This window comes from Arvicanthis niloticus, chromosome 1, assembly GCF_011762505.2.
Source record: "Arvicanthis niloticus isolate mArvNil1 chromosome 1, mArvNil1.pat.X, whole genome shotgun sequence".
Taxonomy (NCBI): domain Eukaryota; kingdom Metazoa; phylum Chordata; class Mammalia; order Rodentia; family Muridae; genus Arvicanthis; species Arvicanthis niloticus.
The window spans coordinates 147,582,328-147,599,717 of record NC_047658.1 but is presented as its reverse complement, the minus strand read 5'-3'; the positions used below and the strand labels follow the sequence as shown (position 1 = coordinate 147,599,717).

At 48.7% G+C, this 17,390-nt stretch overlaps 1 protein-coding gene across 1 annotated transcript in view; it reads left to right on the top strand.

Annotated features, from left to right (window-relative positions):
* Tll2 (tolloid like 2) overlaps nt 1-11,480 on the top strand; it is a 110,687-nt gene extending 99,207 nt beyond the window's left edge. Inside the window, exons 16-21 of the mRNA XM_034516299.2 lie at nt 641-821; nt 3,115-3,240; nt 4,383-4,510; nt 7,065-7,278; nt 9,623-9,873; nt 11,346-11,480. Coding sequence (XP_034372190.1) covers nt 641-821; nt 3,115-3,240; nt 4,383-4,510; nt 7,065-7,278; nt 9,623-9,873; nt 11,346-11,480 — 1,035 coding nt within the window. The remainder of the gene's footprint in view (nt 1-640; nt 822-3,114; nt 3,241-4,382; nt 4,511-7,064; nt 7,279-9,622; nt 9,874-11,345) is intronic.
* The last annotated feature ends 5,910 nt before the right edge of the window (nt 11,481-17,390 follow it).

The following is a 17,390-nucleotide window of genomic DNA, read 5'->3' as shown; positions in this document are numbered from 1 at the left end:
TGCAGGAGGCTATGATAGAGTTGGATGGTGGCCATGGTGTGAAGACATTTTCTCCCATGCTGTCCCCTCTTTTGCCACCTCCTAACAGCAGGGGCCCATTGTTGAAGCCACACCTTAAGGTTGCCCAAGAGATAAATGAGTAGAGAAGCAAGTGGGGATCCTGCCTTATGCTGCCAGGCAGTGGGGCCTCACAGAGCCTCAGCTGAAGGCCAAAGTCCCTGTCACCCTCTGGTGCTCACCGACATAGTGACAATCCAGAGGACTCAAGCTTTAAGACTGCTTGGGCCCATTTGCCCATGGGGAAGGGTGTAGTTTGGGGGTGAGGAGGCATATTTCACACAATTATAAAATACAATGGGTCCTCCCTCTGATGAGGACCTATGACTATCGGCAGGAGGACTTCCAGAAGGAGGAGGGAGAGGAGAGGGCTGTTCTGAGCTGTGGCATCTGTTTTGTACTCTGGATGGCGTCTTAGCTGTCACCATGAAATACAAGGGTGAAGCTACAATCCAAGAGTCCGAGGACACCACAACTATGGTGTCAAGAGGGCACAGAGGGGGAGGTGACATCAATGCTCCTGAGATACATAGATGGAGTAGCTGAGGGGCAGCATACTGCCCTGGTCCCTGTTCCTTCACAGGTCTGTAAGTATGACTTCGTAGAGGTGCGCAGCGGCCTGTCCCCAGATGCCAAGCTTCATGGGAAGTTCTGTGGCTCTGAGACCCCGGAGGTCATCACGTCGCAGAGCAACAATATGCGTGTGGAGTTCAAGTCTGACAACACCGTCTCCAAGCGAGGCTTCAGGGCTCACTTCTTCTCAGGCAGGTGGGGCGGGCCTGCAGAGGCTCGTAAGGCTCCTGAACTCTGGGTTCCTGCAGCCTCCTCCCCGCCTTCTCCAGCTTCCTCTCCATCTCTTACCCCGATAGCAGCCTTTATACTGGGCCCAGTTCATCTTCTAGGGATACCCCAACAAGTTATCATATATCAAGTGCAGCTTGAAACAAAGAACTTTTACTCTAGGTTCTACGAGCCAGAAATCAGAATTCAAGGACACCACAAAGTATGTAGTAGGTCCTGTTGGTCACATCCCACTGGTGTATGAACCACTCAGTGGGGTTTTTGGATCTCTCAGTCTTAGTGCACAGCATTGAAGCAGGTCTATTATTTGTTGGTTTTACGGGCACTCGGCGTTCTGTCTCTGACTTTTGAACCAGGCAGTCTCTCACTGAGCAAGCTCTGTTCTGTGTTTTGGGCACAACACAGACCTGAGTTCAGAGGATGCCTGGATGGTACCTAGCATTGTATAAGCTTCTTCCTGGTTGGGAAGGCCAGAAAGACAACATCTTACTAAGACTCAACTTAGGTCAGGATTGACAAGGGCTAGTATTTGGAAGAGAGGGGGTCTGAGGCAATGGGGAAAGGCTCTTTGCACGATACATGTGGCCTGGGCCAGATCTGAAGGGCTGAGGTACAGCTAGTATGCCTAGAAAGAAAGTGACCAAAGTCTGGAGAAGAGGGGATGTCATAAACTTGGATTTAGGAGGTCTCAGTGTTCTCAAAGACTGAGATAAGACCAGACTGGTAGGGACCACGCCTGTCTGGGGAGGCCACAGGTGGGCCAGGTCAGGCAGGCTTGGTCCTAATGAACCATGAATAGTGGCTGAATCTTGAGAGCCATTGAACCAGGATGTAAAGTTCTCTGTAGGTTCTGAGCAAGGAGGCCTACAAATGCCATGTGGTCAAACCAGGCCAGGCAGGATGAAGCTGAGAGGGTTGGGAATCTCCTCAGAGGAGAAGATGCAAGGCTCTGATGAGTGGTACAGTCCCATGCTTGCACACAGAACCCAGGGTCAGAGAAGCTATATGTGAGGGTAGTAATCCATGAATGTCAGCAAGAGGACCTAGGAAAGGAGGAGGGGGAAGAGGAAGAAGAGGAAAGGAGGAGGAGGAAGAGAAAGAAGAGGAAAGGAGGAGGAAAAGAAAAGGAGGAGGGAGAGGAAAAAGGAGGAGGAAGAAGAGGAGGATAAAAGGAAGAGGAATAGGAGAATGAAGAAGAGAAGGAAAAGGAGGAGGAGAAGAAAGAAGAGGAAGAGGAAGAAGAGGAAGAAGAGGGATAGGAGGAGGAGGAGAGGCCTGTATTGGGCTGTGACAGTCAATTTGCATCTAAGGGCTGTGGCTGGGGTCTTGGTTGTCCCCATGAAATACAAGGATGAAGCTACAGAATGAACAACTAGGACACCATGTCTAGAGTCGCAAGAGAGTAGTGAGGGAAAGGTGACCCAATAGCCCCGAGGCACACATAGAGTGGGATAAAAGCAGGGGGTTGGGGGGGGATGGAGTGGAGACAGAACCTCACTTACTGCAGAAGGCAGGTGGCCACGGAAGAGTACACACAGTCAGAGCCTCAGGAATCACAGGATAAGAGCCAACACTGGAGGTCACATGTGACTGTGATGATAGCAAATAACACTTCCTGGGGGGCTAGACACTCTCCCGCGGGCTTCCCCCATTCCCATTCATTTCCCCCTGCAGCATCCTAGGGAGGGCACAACCTCAATCACTGCCCTGCCCTTCCCTCTCCACACACACGGGACAGTGTGTGTCCAGACCTTTGAGTCGCAATCTACTTCTTGTTGAATGACTGGGCGTGTGAGCTGCCTCGGCCTGTTTCTTTGCGTGTAAGCTGCTGGGGTGCAGCTATGCTATTCTAATCTCTAGTGGGAATTAACGTAGATGACAATAACTTAGATAAAGAAGCGTCAGGGGCCCATCCTGTGGTTACTATTCAGTATGTGTTAGGCATTTTCGTTATTGCTGCTGTTGCGGTTCATGAGAGCCTGTCCTCCCGGGAGCTCCTTGGTTTGGGTGGGAAGCAAGACAAGAACATATGTTCCATACACAAAAGTGATTTAGCAGCACAGAGAGCCCCCAAGAGACCAATGGATCCCCCCCAAACACCCCAAACAAAGATGCTCCTTCTGAGACCAACACCCCTTTAAGGGATTGTGATCTGGGAGGCTCCCTGGAGGAAGCCACTTTTGAGCAGGTTCTGAGCCTCGGAGGAACAGTGGCAGGCTGGCAGCTCTTCTCAGGAGAGTCCATTGATCCCAGCAGACAAAGACGAGTGTGCCAAAGACAATGGCGGCTGCCAGCAGGAGTGTGTCAACACGTTTGGGAGCTACCTGTGCAGATGCAGGAACGGGTATCGGCTGCACGAGAATGGACACGACTGTAAAGAGGGTGAGCAGGAGCTGCGGGGTGGGTACTGTGTGCGCGGCTGCATCCACTTTCCCAGGTGTGTGCGTGGGGAATGGAGGCTTGGGTGAGAGTTAGCCTGGGGAGCTACCATCTGCAGAATGCCATGAGATCTCTGTCTGAATCTTCAGTCTAGGTGTCCTCCGGCAGGATACCACTCTGGTGACCCTCCTGGGGGACAGCTGTTCTCTTCAGGAGGCCACTATGAGTGACCAGTTAATTCAGTAGGCTTCAGAATTAGCACACATCGATCTAAATCGTGGCTCTGCCATCCCCTCGCTGTGCAACCTTCAGTTAGCTACTTAAATACTCTGAGCTTCAGTTTCCTCTTCTGTGACAAGCAAGGTAAACATGCCTCTTTCCTAAGGGTTCTCTAAGGGTTAAAGCCTGCCTAGGAAGTGTCTGAGACAGGATGGTCTATACTGTGTACTCTAAGTGGCAATAAATATCAGGCCCATGTCTTTATCGTAACGTCGCCACATGTAGGACTGAGCGTGAAGTAGAAGGAATTTTGCCTTTAGTGTCTGCTGAGGGTCTTCCAGAGTCAGATGGCTTTGCATATACCGTCACTGTGAAGAAAGCCTGCCCTTAGCTTTTCCCTTGCCCAGTGAAGGTAGTTTGTGTATCTGTGATAAACACAGCTTCAGGCCTTGCCCTGCCCTGGCCGCAGTAGGGGAGAGGGAGGATGGAAGACCTCCTGCCTCCTTCCGTTTCCTTATTTGGAGACTGGGGAAATTAAGTGAGCAGTTGCATGCAAACCACTTACCACGGAGGAAGACAAAGCTAAAAATACTGTCACCAAGCAGGCCATGGACCACTCCGGGATGATAGTGGGTGACCTGGATGGGACTGATGGGGGAAAGGCATAAAGACTGCATGGGGATCTCTGTTACAATTCACCATGGGTGGTCTCTGGGCCTTTTACATGGGACGCTAACCCCAGTGCCAACCGCCACTGTAGACAGTCATAGTCATTGAAATGTCTCTCCTCTCGTGCTGGTTCAAGCAAAGTCAATGCCAGGTCACACCAGATGCAGGCTGACTGCATTGGCTATTGACCTTAAGACTCCCCTGTGTTGCTGCCTCCAGCTGAATGACCCCTCTGTGTGTCCCCTTGTGACCTCCAGCTGGCTGTGCATACAGGATCAGCAATGCAGAGGGGACCCTGATGAGCCCCAACTGGCCTGACAAATACCCCAGCCGGAAGGAATGTACCTGGAATATTTCATCAACTGCAGGCCACAGGGTGAAAATTGTGAGTCACCTCATTAGTTTGTTAAGAGCACAAACTTTGGCATTAGGCAGACATGGGTTCATGGAGCATGTCCAGGTCTCAGTTTTCCTGTTGGGAAATGGGGAGATGCTGTGAATCTTGCAGTGGGTGCTCTGAGCAGATGAAGGGCGCATGCTCAAAGCTCTGTAACGGCACTGCTCACAGCAGCACTGTGTGAGTGGCGGCCACCACGCAGGCCTGCAGTGCTGTGTGTGACTCAGTTGTGTCCAGAGCTGATCTCTAATAGAATATTTTACTCTTGAAGAAGAAAACAAAGACAAAAGGCTTAATTTACATAGAATGTTGAGAGGGAAGGCCATGGGTCCTCAGGTCCCCTGTTCCCACTCAAGAAATTTGTGAATCTCCTTAGAAGTCAAGACAGAGTTTTTCTGTGTATTCCTGGCTGTCCTGGAACTCACTCTGTAGACCAGGCTGGCCTTGAACTCAGAGATCCACCTGCTTCTGCCTTCCAAGTGCTGGGATTAAAGGCGTGTGCCACCACCACCTGGCTTACCTTTTTTTTTTTTTTTAATTACTTAAATCACTCACATAGAATAAATACAATTATTCATACTTCTTTGCAATCTACATCTTTATCAATTAACAATAGGATCAGCGAATTAACATCCTTCAGTTAAAGACAATTGCCTTGCAAATCGTGTAAAGTCTCACCTATATATCTGATGTGTGGTCTCACACAGCACATGTCTTTATTTACAGAACAACAAAGCAAAACACCTTTCTCACACACACACACACACACACACACACACACACACACACACACACAGCACATGCAGGGGCACACTCATACAGGAATACTTGCAGGCACACAGATACACACAGATGCACATGTACACTCACAGAAACATATACATACAAACACACACAGGAACAATCTCACACACACACAGACACACAGACACACACAGAAGCACACTCACAGACATATATACACACAAACATACACAGGAACACGCTCACACACAGAGACAAACATGCACACTCACATACACAGGAACACTTGCAGACACATAGACACACACAGATGCACATGTACCCTCATAGACACACACACACACACACACACACACACACACACCTCAGACTGCTGAGATGAGCAAGATGGACCTTATGAACGACATACTGAACAACGCAGGGAAGAGGGAAGAGAGCAGAGGAAGAAAGGGTGATTTGTAGATGATCATGTCAGGGTGTTTCCTGCTGTACACGGGTAAATTAACAGGTTCCCAAGGCATCATGGATGCAGAAGGGACCCCAAACCCTGGGGCATGCTCCTTAGGCTCCTCCTGTACCTGCCGTATGCTGCCTATGTAGAAACTGCTTTCTTCTGCCCTGGGTCCCTCAGAACAGTGCAGACTCCGGATGAGGGTGAGTTAGGAGTGCCTTCGAAGGGCCAGCTTTGCCCTAGACTGCCATCTGCTGGAAGGATGCTCTGTTGCTTCACAATGTCCTTTCCTGCCAGTCATGAAGAACGGCATTCTCTGGGGATGGGACCTCAAACCTGCAAAGTGGGAAGCCTCTCTCTGAGGTGTATGCATACAAGAATTATTAAAAAAAAAAAAAAACCCACTTCCTTGAAAATGGTTGGTGAGCATGTGGACAGAACTCTGTCTTTTGTTAATATAAAGTGACCCCTGCACACAACCAGCGTTCCCCCTTCCCACTCTATCCCCACCCAAGCCTTCACCTAACACTCCCTGCTCATCATGACAGCACAGGCAGGCTCTCTACCAGCCAGGCATCTACCCAGCACCCAACAAGCTGTATATGGCCAGAAACTGTTCAGTTCCTCAGGCCAACAACCGGGGACAGTCTCTGAGGGAAGGACTGGAGAAAGGAGGCAGCAGAATCTCGTTATGGTTAACAGTGTGACCTGCAGAAAGTTGGCTCTGGGTCCTGTTCAATTCTTACTGCAGCTGAACAGATTTAAGCAAGCCAACTGGCGTCTTTATGACTCAGTTTCTCCTTCTGCTCGCTTGGGATAATAATAAATCTTCATAACCTCATTAGAATTTAAGTGAGAAAATTTTCATCATTTATTGGAATGGAAAAAACACCCAACAAATGTCAACCACTTTGAGGGACGATGGCAGAACAGCCTGGCCTTGTTCAAAGCCACTGTGATTTCAAGTGTATGGCAGTGGGCACAGGCCAACAGTGACACCTGTCGTGGGTTACATACATTCTCTGCCAGTGAGGCTGCTGGCCATGTCATCTGATGTCTTCTTCAGGGGTTGTGCACTGGACAGGGTTGCAAAGACTGGATGAGGGGACATTTGTAAAGCCTGTAACACAGCTGCCAGCATGGGTGAGCACTCAGCACTAGCTGGCTCCCAGCATTAGAGAAAGGGTGGGAAGAAGTAAATCTGGGCAGCTGGCTCTGGGACCGGATGTTGTATCATCGTGGCAATGGTGGGCGCCCCTAAAATGTAGGCAGACACCTCCAGGGCCTGGGTGCCCGTCCCTTCTCAATGCCAGATCCTTGCCTCACTTTCTGCTCTCCCCTCCCCAGACATTCAGTGAGTTTGAGATTGAGCAGCATCAGGAATGTGCCTACGACCACCTGGAGCTGTACGACGGGACGGACAGCTTGGCCCCCATCCTCGGCCGCTTCTGTGGCAGCAAGAAGCCGGATCCCGTGGTGGCTACAGGCAGCAGCCTGTTCCTCAGGTTTTACTCGGATGCCTCGGTGCAGAGGAAAGGCTTCCAGGCCGTGCACAGCACAGGTGCGGGGCTGATGGCTTTAGGCTGAGCATCTCACAGGCTCAGGAAGGGCGAGGGAGTAGTGAGCTCAAAGGTCCTGGCTGAAGAAGCGTGGGCAGCTGCCATAGGTCAAACAGCTGCTCTCTTACTCTGTCTTACTTGACAAAACTGGATGTGGGCTATGCTTGGTTGGTGCTGTATGGCCATCATTCCCCACCACCACCACCACCTTCCTGTTTCCCTCCTGCGTTTCTCCCTTTTCAACTGTGTCATTTTGCTGGCTTGTGAAGTGCAAAGGTCTGAAAACTGAATGAAAGTGAGCAGCCATTTTACTCTCGAGGGGCCACTTCTGGAAAAGGTTGCTTTTTCTTGTCATTTTTTTTTTCCCTCACACTCCAAACGTCAGTAGCTCTGCCAGGTCCTTTGGGAGAAAATGTGTGTGCTTCTAACTTGCCTATACTGTTAAGTGTAAGAAGGCCAATGAGGAAGAACACTCCACTCTGCCATTTCAGCCTTAGCCCTGTGAGGAGTGTAGGCCCTTTGGTCCTGGCATTCAGTTGTGGCAGAGTCAGAGGCTAACCAAGAACCTTCAGGCTTCTGTTTGTGGTACTGAGCAGGTCATGATCCTGGGATAGTGCCATTCTGTTTATTAGCCCCCTTTCCCACCATGACTCTTTTTAATTACCCCATTCCCCCAGCCCCATCCCACTGCCTTAAATCAGAGCCAGAAAACAGGGCTCAGAGCTTACAGAATGGCAGTCCCTATGTCTAAATAGGAATATATTTATAAATAGGAATATATAGGTATAGATTCCCCTGCTTAGCCAGATACCACACACTTCATGAGACCCTCTCTAGCCTCTTAAGGATCTATGCTTCCTCCACAGGAATTTAGGTCCACTGAGGAGGGACTTCACCTTCTTGTCCCTTCAGACGGAGCTCTGGGTGCTCTGGATCAGAGAATTGGCTCAGTGGTTAAGAGCACTGGCTGCTCTTGCACAGGACCTGGGCTTGATTCCCAGCACCCACATGACAGCTTACAATTGCCTGTAACTCCAGTTTCAGGGGAGCCAATACTCTCTTCTGGCCTCCACAGACACTGCAAGCACATGCAACACATGCATACCTGCACACAGAGAACGCATACACACAGAGCAAAGTAAGATAAACATAGGCGCTCTGGGGAGATGGGACATACTTGGGACATATTTGCAGATTTTAATAAAGGGAGAGTGTTGGGATACCCCAAGGGACAGGACAAAGCTTGAGAACCACAAGGCTATAGTCACCCCAGTCAGAGGGCAAATGGAAGAAAGGTCTGGGGGTACTGGGTGCAAATTGCCCAAGTTCCTTCTGACCTGTGTCTTGTCAATGGTTGAGTTCAGTTGTGAAGTGGCAGGTCACTGGGTGCTGGGGTGAGGAGATGGAGGTGTGGGGGTGGAGAGTTTGGAGGGGTGGTGAGATGGAGGGGTGCTGAAGTGGAGGGTTGGAGGGACGGTGGGGTGGAGGGTTGGAGGGATGGTGGGGTGGAGGGTTGGAGGGATGGTGGGGTAAAGGGTTGGAGGGATGGTGGGGTAAAGGGTTGGAAGATGGTGGGGTGGAAAGGTGCTGGGATGGAGGGGTGTTGGTGGTAGCACAGCAGGTAGGAAAGGAGGCATCTTGCCCTCTTGTGCTTATTGTATGTCTCATGAGTTGAAAGTCAGGCCAGACATGAAGTAAAGACAGAAATAAGGACTCAAGTTGGATGGGGCCAGGCCCACCCTGGTAACCAACTCCAGATGGGATGAAGAACCAAAACTGCCCACAATCCACAGCAAGAGCAGCACTGAGTTCCCCCATCCCCGACTTCTCCCCTCCCACCTCACCCCACTCCACTCCCAACCCCACAGTGTAGTCCCCTTCAATAGAGATTAAGGTTTCCCTGTTGCTGGGCTCAGTTGCAGTTCTGATATGCTTTTATTGCCCTCTGCTGGCAGATGCCACAAATTACAGTATACCCTGGCACTAGTGTGAGCCCTTTCTGCTTCCAGTCCCTCCAAGGCTTAAAGTAGTCAGATCAGTCACATCCCTGCAAACAGTCAGGCAACCTACTCATCAGCTCCTTTTTTTTTGATTAGTGGGGAAAGAAGGAGTAGCTAGTCTTTCTCAGCAGCATTCTTGGGGCCAGTTTGGATGTTCCAGGGAACCCTGCCCTATGCCCCACTGGCCTCTGCCTGCTCCTGATACAGTAGGATGGTGAGGTTGCCTATCCCCTTCCCGAAAGGCACACAACAGACTGTGGAGATGCTGGAGGGAAGCAGTGGGCTGATGTCCAGACTCTGGGTGCCAGGGGAGAGGGTAAGCCTTTGTCCTCTCTCTCTGCTGCAGAGTGTGGGGGCAGACTGAAGGCTGAAGTGCAGACCAAAGAGCTCTATTCCCATGCCCAGTTTGGGGACAACAACTACCCGAGCCAGGCCCGCTGTGACTGGGTGATAGTGGCAGAAGATGGTTATGGCGTGGAGCTGGTATTCCGAACCTTTGAAGTTGAGGAGGAAGCTGACTGTGGCTACGATTTCATGGAGGCCTACGATGGGTATGACAGCTCGGCACCCAGGCTCGGCCGCTTCTGTGGCTCGGGGGTGAGTCTGAGGGATGTCCAGGCCACCTCTGGATGTGTGAAGAGCATACATGAGCTGGAGTCCTAGTTAGTCCCACCACTGTGAGCCACAGCCAGGAGCCTGTTTGACTAGGACAGAGAGGAAAGGGGAATCCCCAGAGACGGGTTGGGAGGCAGCCAGGTGTTTTCCAGTCACACAAAGGACATTATCAGTGAAGAGGACTTTATTCTTTTGCCTTTGTCTCTGTTTTTCAAAGGAGTATTTCTCTTAATTTTTATCTGGGCTTTATGAATTCATTATATTTGTATATATCCCCTATACTCACAATTCTTTTTGTTGTTGTTGTTCCTGTTTTTCAAGACAAGTTTCTCTGTGTAGCTCTGGCTGTCCTGGAACTCACTCTGTAGACCAGGCTGGTCTTACACTCACAGAGATCAACCTGCCTCTCCCTCCCAAGGGCTGGGATTAAAGGCATGTGTCACCACCTGGCTTATCTACGATTCTTCTTCTAAGCAAAACCAAGTGTCTTTGAAGATTACAAATCATTCTTGGTATAAACATAATATCAAGGTCATTACTTTCCTCTGTATTGCCCACTTCTTGGGCTCACTGTATCCCCAGCACCTGCCTCAGGGTGGACACACAGTCTGTGCTCAGTGGGCATATAGGAACCGGTGAGACCGATGCCCTGGCTGCTTTTTAGACACATCACACTCTCCACCATCTGCCCTGGGCTTCAGCCATTGTCTTTGCTGAGCATGCAGGCTTCTTTGCCAATGCCTGGGCATATGCAAATCATTCTGGAGTCACCACTGCTCCTAGTATAAAACAGACATCTAGCCCAGTAATCATGTCTTTGAATGGTTATCCTTCTTTCTTTGTCCTCCCCAAAAGAAAGAAGCAAATGAGACCTCCCTTTAAAGGATCCCCTTAGAGGTCATAATTAGTGGGTAGCCCTGTTTGGCATCCTCAGGATCTGGCAGGCAGTGGCCGTGGCATCTGGCTCCCACCTTGCAGACGACCTGGCAGAAGCCTCCTGACAAATGTAGCAGCTCCACCCACTTGTTGGCCACGACAGAATGTAGACTGAACAATGGTCTTTCTCCAGGTTTTCTGGCAGACACATCACAGTGTTAAAAATCACAGAGCAGGAGATCCATGGAACAAACTTCACAGTCAGAAAGGCCCGAGTGTGGGTCCTGATACCCTGTATGATCTTGATTCCGTGAAGTTTGTGTCGCATGAGATCTGGATGTGGTCAACACAGTGCCTGGCCCACCTGTGCCCTGACATATGATAGCTGTGAGTGTAGGCTCAGCTTTGTAAAAGCAGGGCCCAGGGTATCTTCCTTTGAGAAGGAGCCTGTTGGGATGTCTCTCAGAGCATCTGGTAAACGCATGGCAGCTATGGCCAGCCTCAGGCACCATCTCTGCACACCCTCCTCTGAATCCCAATTGACCTAAAATCCAGCTCTCCTTTTTTCTTTTCCTCAGCCATTAGAGGAAATCTACTCTGCAGGAGACTCGCTGATGATTCGCTTCCACACGGATGACACCATCAACAAGAAAGGCTTTCACGCCCGATACACCAGCACCAAGTTCCAAGATGCCTTGCACATGAGAAAGTAGCACCTCAGTTCTGGAAAGATAAAGAGATTAAGGATGTTTTAAACACTTGTGAATGAGCAGCCCCCAGTGTACAGTGTTTTTCTCCACAACAAAAACTCAAACTACATTCTTGAAACTATATATCTGGGTGACAGTACATGCCTTTGGCCAACAGGAGGAGAAAGAGAGGCCCATTGGTTCTGTCTGTGGTGTTACCAATTGCAGCTTCTGGAGGAAGTCAAAGTTTGAAGTTAGTGACCAAACAAGATGCGCTTCTTCACACTTGTTCCCAAGCTTTGCTCCAATGGGGCAAAAGGCCAGCCTGGGGTAAAAGGCCAGCCTGGGGCAAAAAGCTGCCTCTTTCTCAACTCTGGACTGGCTTCCATAGATGAGATGAGCCCATGCTGGTGACTTGGCTGCCTTCTGACAGTACTGGACATCAAGGATTAAAGATTGGCAGTGGCTATGATGTTACTCACAGGTGTATCTGAATGCTTTTATGTAGTTCTCCCAGTCAAGCCAATCAAGAAACCTGAGACTGTGGACCAATAGTTAAGTAGCATCCCAGGGCACAAAGAGAAGGCTCAACCTGGGAACCGAGTAATGGAGTTGGAAGACCTTGAGCATTTTCCTGTCACTGCTTGTCCTTACGTCCTCTGGGGTGCCCCTTTTGTCAGTCCCAATTCAGAAAAGAGAACCCCACTGTCACTCCTAGCAGAACATTTGTCAGTGAGCACTCCCAGGTTGCTGAGACGACACCCAGCTTCATCCAATATCCCTCCACTCAGAGGCTTAGATGTTACCTGTGCTGGGGTTCCCCACCAGCTTCCAGGAACCTCCATCTGTGAAGGCACCTGGTCTATCAAACCTCACCCCCTGGACAGCCAGTTCAAACAGCATCTGTGAGATGTAGCACTCCATCTCAGGACCAATTCAGATCTCACTACAAGAAAACTAGTAATTCCAAGTTGTGTAAGAGCCATCATCTCTGGAATAAGTTGGTCTGTGGCACACATGTAACCAGACAGGTTAGAGTGCATTGGCACCTTTGCTGGGGTTAACCGGGACCCAGCCATCCACTTGGCCTCAGAATTCTCAACACCCTGCACTTGCTGTAGAGAAGTGTTAAGGGTGATGTTTACATAATTTTAATGCCTCAAGGTATAATTGAAATAGTGAGGTAGTTTTGAATGGCATTTCATTAAGGCATCTCTGGGCATTATGAGCTAAAAGCTATGGTATGTTAGCTTTTTAAGAGCATTTGTTGGAATACTTTTAAAATAATGTTTACATAACTACAAGTCCTGTTGGGTTGGTGGTGAACACAGGGCAGCGCGGGAGAGTGTTGTTGTCAGAGATGGTGTAGCTCCCGAGCTCCCGAACCCCTGTGTGATGGACCATCACTTTAAACAAGGAATGTGTGAAGGCTAAAGGTTCTACTTTAAAGAAAAAAAAATCACAATATCCCAATCAGAGGATGACATCCAACTGAAGTAAGTGCTGGGAGCAAAAACTAGAAGGAGACGAAGAAATGAGAGAGAAATGCATCCAAGTATTATTATTGTTATTAATATATGTCTGTATATATGTATCTATGTATGTATGTATGTAAGGATCAGCTATCAACGCCTTAACCAGGGCATCGAGACAGTGCCAACCCACTGACTGTGGCTTATCGTCAGACTCTGGTGCTGGCCCCACACCTTATGCCTCTCCCTTCAAAGAGAGACCTCTTCTCTCTTCTCTTGGCTCTGAACTGTAAGCCTCAGCCTCCATCATGTCCTGATTGCTGGCACACCCAGGGAGCTTCATATGGCAAAAGAGACAGCTTATGCCAGGGTTCTTGTCCCATCAGCCCACTGGGGTAGATTCCACTTCTATGGTTGTGTGTGTGTGTGTGTGTGTGTGTGTGTGTGTTGCATGTACATGTGCATGTGTGTATACGTGATTAGCTTTTATTTTTTCCTTATCTTGTCTGTCAAGGGTGGAATGGAAATCAGGATGCATAAGGTATCTGTCACCCATCTCACTCTACACAGATAAAAATTCTGTATTTTTAACCTTTAGAAATGTAACTAATTGGCAAATCACATGGAAAATAGGATCTGGGGAGAATTGGGGTTGGTTTCAGCATTTGTCACCCTGGTGACACACTGCTAATTCTTTTTAGTGTGAATGTTGTCAGAAGCACACAGCTTTAGCGGAGGCCAGCCTACAACAATGGGGCTCCTATGAAAGCCCGTATTTAGGCCTGTGTGTGACATATTCCCAGAAGACAGGCTCTGATTCAACAAGGGCTGCTTGAGAGTTTTTCCTCTAGAAGCCAACGCCCACAGGGATTTGCACATGACACAGGCCCTGCAAAGAACCACAGGCTGGCTTCCGAGAATAGTCCACTCCACAGACAGACCCAGGTGCCCACTTTGGCCCTTTCAATTGCTCAGTGGTCTTTCTGGAAATGTCACATGTGGATGGATAGAGGGGCTTGAGGATAGCCCTTCAGCTTATCGTCCCCTTTATGTGGGACCGGGCTTGGGGGTGTCATGGAGCTCTAAGACCCAAGAACTGCCTCTGGGACAAATGACGTAAGGACACATTTGGAGCTTGGTACTCCAGGTTGATCTATTCTTGTACGTTAGCAGAATCTAGAGTCTGTCCCCCAGGGTGGAAAACTTCTTCAAACAGCTGAAGCCAGGCCGTGTATTCACTGTTTTCTCTAAAGTATCTTTCTCAGCATTTCCCTCTACACAGTCATAGTATTCATAAAATTCCCAGTCTGTTTAAATAATTGCATAAACACAGTTAACCAGCAAATCTACATAAGAATGTGCTGTCTGTTTGGCCCTGTTGCTCTTCAGGGTTCTTGGTATTGTTGATACAGTTTGGGAAGCGATGGCCCCTTAGCAGCCAGAGATGTTTTTTAAAGTTTGCTTTGCAGATTGTGATCAAAGTTCCAAATATCTAAAAATGTTCTTTTTTTTTTAAAAATAGAAAAGCATTATCTATAAATATAAAGGTATTTTTTATTTTGAGTAACTTTGCATTTCATGTAAAATGCCAGTCGGCAAGAATATGGGGAGATGATAACCCTTGTTTAAAAATAATGGCTTCATTAAAGAATGTGGATTTGGTGCTGTGTTCTGCATTTGTGTTACAGTGAAATCCTGGCCCCAATGTGATGGTTTTAGGGGATGAGTCTTTGAGAAATGAGAGTTCCCTTTCCCTATTCACCATACGAGCAAGGCAAAGACATGGCTGTCCATGAACCAGACATGGACCCTTCTCACACCAACATTGCTGGATCTTGATCTTGGACTTGACAGGTACCACAAGCATCTGTCTAAGGTACCCCATTGTGTATGAGATGCCCAGCATATGGAATTCTCCCAATCTAGGCAGCCACTTAGCATTTAGACAATCATTGGTCTGACTAGAGTGTCTGGATTTAAATACTGGAAAATGTAAATGATCAGAGAATAAGAGTTTGAGTCCCCAACCTCACTAAGGGCACTCCTTCTACTGCTTCTAAGGAGATGCCTCTCTGGCCCAATACAGAAACCCCAAACTTACAAAGACTAGACTAAACAGGGTTTGGGGGAAAAACCTTACAATAGTATAAAATGATATGCATTCAGTAGAAGCCATGCTTTCAAATGTTTAATTTTCATTTTGGACTAGGCAAGCAGTATGTAGTAAGATACTCTTTCATGACACCATGTGGTCACAAGTGTTGGCAAAACGGCACTGTAATATTGTTACCAAGCTGTGGGGCTTGGGAGGTTAGCATGTTCCATGAAGTTTTGACTTACACTGTTTGTAATTTACAGTAGGCCTGTTGGGCATAACTGTCTCCTACATTATGGAGCATCTGTAGATATGTCCATCCAGAGAAGGAGGGCCTGTTTACCTCACACATCCCCTTTCCTCAGCTTAACACTTCCAAGTGTAGTCTGCAAACCCACTTCTGAGCATGCACTGGAGAGACCCTGAAGCAGTCTTCCTTCATGTGGCTCACTCCAGACCAAGCGCTTTCTCCTTCGAGAACCAGGGTCTTGATCAGTTGGCAAATGGGTGAGACATTTTGGAGCACACTTTCCTAAGGACACCCTCAGGAGACTGACTGTCCAGGAATCCCTGTTGCTGAAACCTGAGGAGCAACCCACTGTCTCCCAGAGCCTGGTCCCTTGACTCTCTTCTCTGCACATTCCACTACATCCAGGCAATAATGCCTGATGTAAGATGCTTAAGCTGAGGTACCACTTAACTAAAGGTGCCAACCATTCTTCTTAAGAGATGGTGTACCCATCAGAGGGAGAGTTGGGAATTGGTAAGCACGTTGTGAAAACAGCCAGAAAGGACCTGAGTAGCCTTGTAGATCCATAGCCAAGACACAGGAAACAGGATGTCGTTCTTGGCTTGGCTATTGGTAAAGTTCCTGGGTCCACCTATAACTCTGTCTTGCAAGAAAATTTAGCAGCCTGGCCTGGAATGGTTGTGTTGATTAACCATCCAATCTATAGATTAAGAGATGGAGGCTGGGTAAATGTATCCACTTCCTACAGAGGCAACTGTGATGTCACATTCGGGTCTCACTATGTTGATTCTGTGACTTCTAGATACCGGTATTTTTAGTTTAGACACTCACTGTTGTTTTGGAAGCCCCCAGAAAGAGAGAGAAGCCACATAGGTCATGTTCAGTAGAGGGATCCGATGCCTTGCACACTCACTGGTGACAACAGTGGCTGCTCCCGACTATTCATTAGCATCCAGGAAGCACCCTGACCCCTTCTGGTCAGGGTGAATCAGAGTCTCTGAAGGTAAAGATGAAGGCCTTGGCATTGGAAATTTTTCTAAGCCCCCATGGGATTGAGGTATACAGGTGTGCTGAAAAGCTCACCCAATTGAAGGCATTCCAGGTCCCTTCTGGTGTAACATCAAACTGCCCTGTGTGCACAGCCAGCCTGCAGTCTGTGCCTGTGTTCACACCAGCCTGTGATTCTGAGTGCACACCAAGTGGAAGTCAACACGCATGGCAAGCCTACAGTTCTGTGTCCCACCTCTCTTTACCTCTATCTGTAGTCTTTTCTTGGTGTTTTTTTTTTATGAACTGAACAGGCTATTCATTATAATTCTTTTTTTGTTATCAATTCACTATTTCTGTGTGCTTTCGTACACGTGGTGTACATGCTCGCGTGTGTGCATGTGCACATGTGTGCACGTGTGTGTGTGAGTGTGTGTCTCTGTGTGTGTGCACATGTGGAGGTCTAGAGGTCAGTTTGATATGAAATGGCTTCCTCTATCTCTCTGCACCTCAGGTTTTGAGATGGAGTCTCTTAATGGGTCTGGAGCACGTCAGTTCAGTTAGGCAAGCCAGTCAGTGAGTTCCAGCGATGTGGGATCTCCTGTCTCTGCTCCCTATCTCCCTTCAGTGCTAGGCAGGCACACTACTGACTGAACTGTCTCCTCAGCCCTACAACTCACTATTTTAAGAGGCAAACTCATGACAGAAATCATGAATGAAGCCTCAATTCTAGGAAACTTGCACTCAGGCAAGGCATGAGAGCTGAAAGTCAAACCTGTCACCAAGCTGGCCAGGGACTGCTGAGTGTGTCATGCTGGAAGTCAAACCTGTCACCAGGCTGGCCAGGGCTGCTGAGTGTGCTGTTCATTGTCGTGGCCAAAATCCTGCCTCGTGTAGAGTAGCCTCAGTACCTCTCAGGTAGCCATTTCTTGTGCTAGTACGGATGTCACGTTGCCCACGTCATGGTTAGGGATGTATTTAGTGTGACGCCTGACTGCTGGAGGATGGAGCAGTTCACCTCAGACTTCTTGTTCTACACATTCCCCCCCCCCCATACACACACACACTGTGTAGTGTGACTGTGTCCTCAGAGGTCAGAAGAACGTGCAGGGTCCCTTGGGACTGTAGTT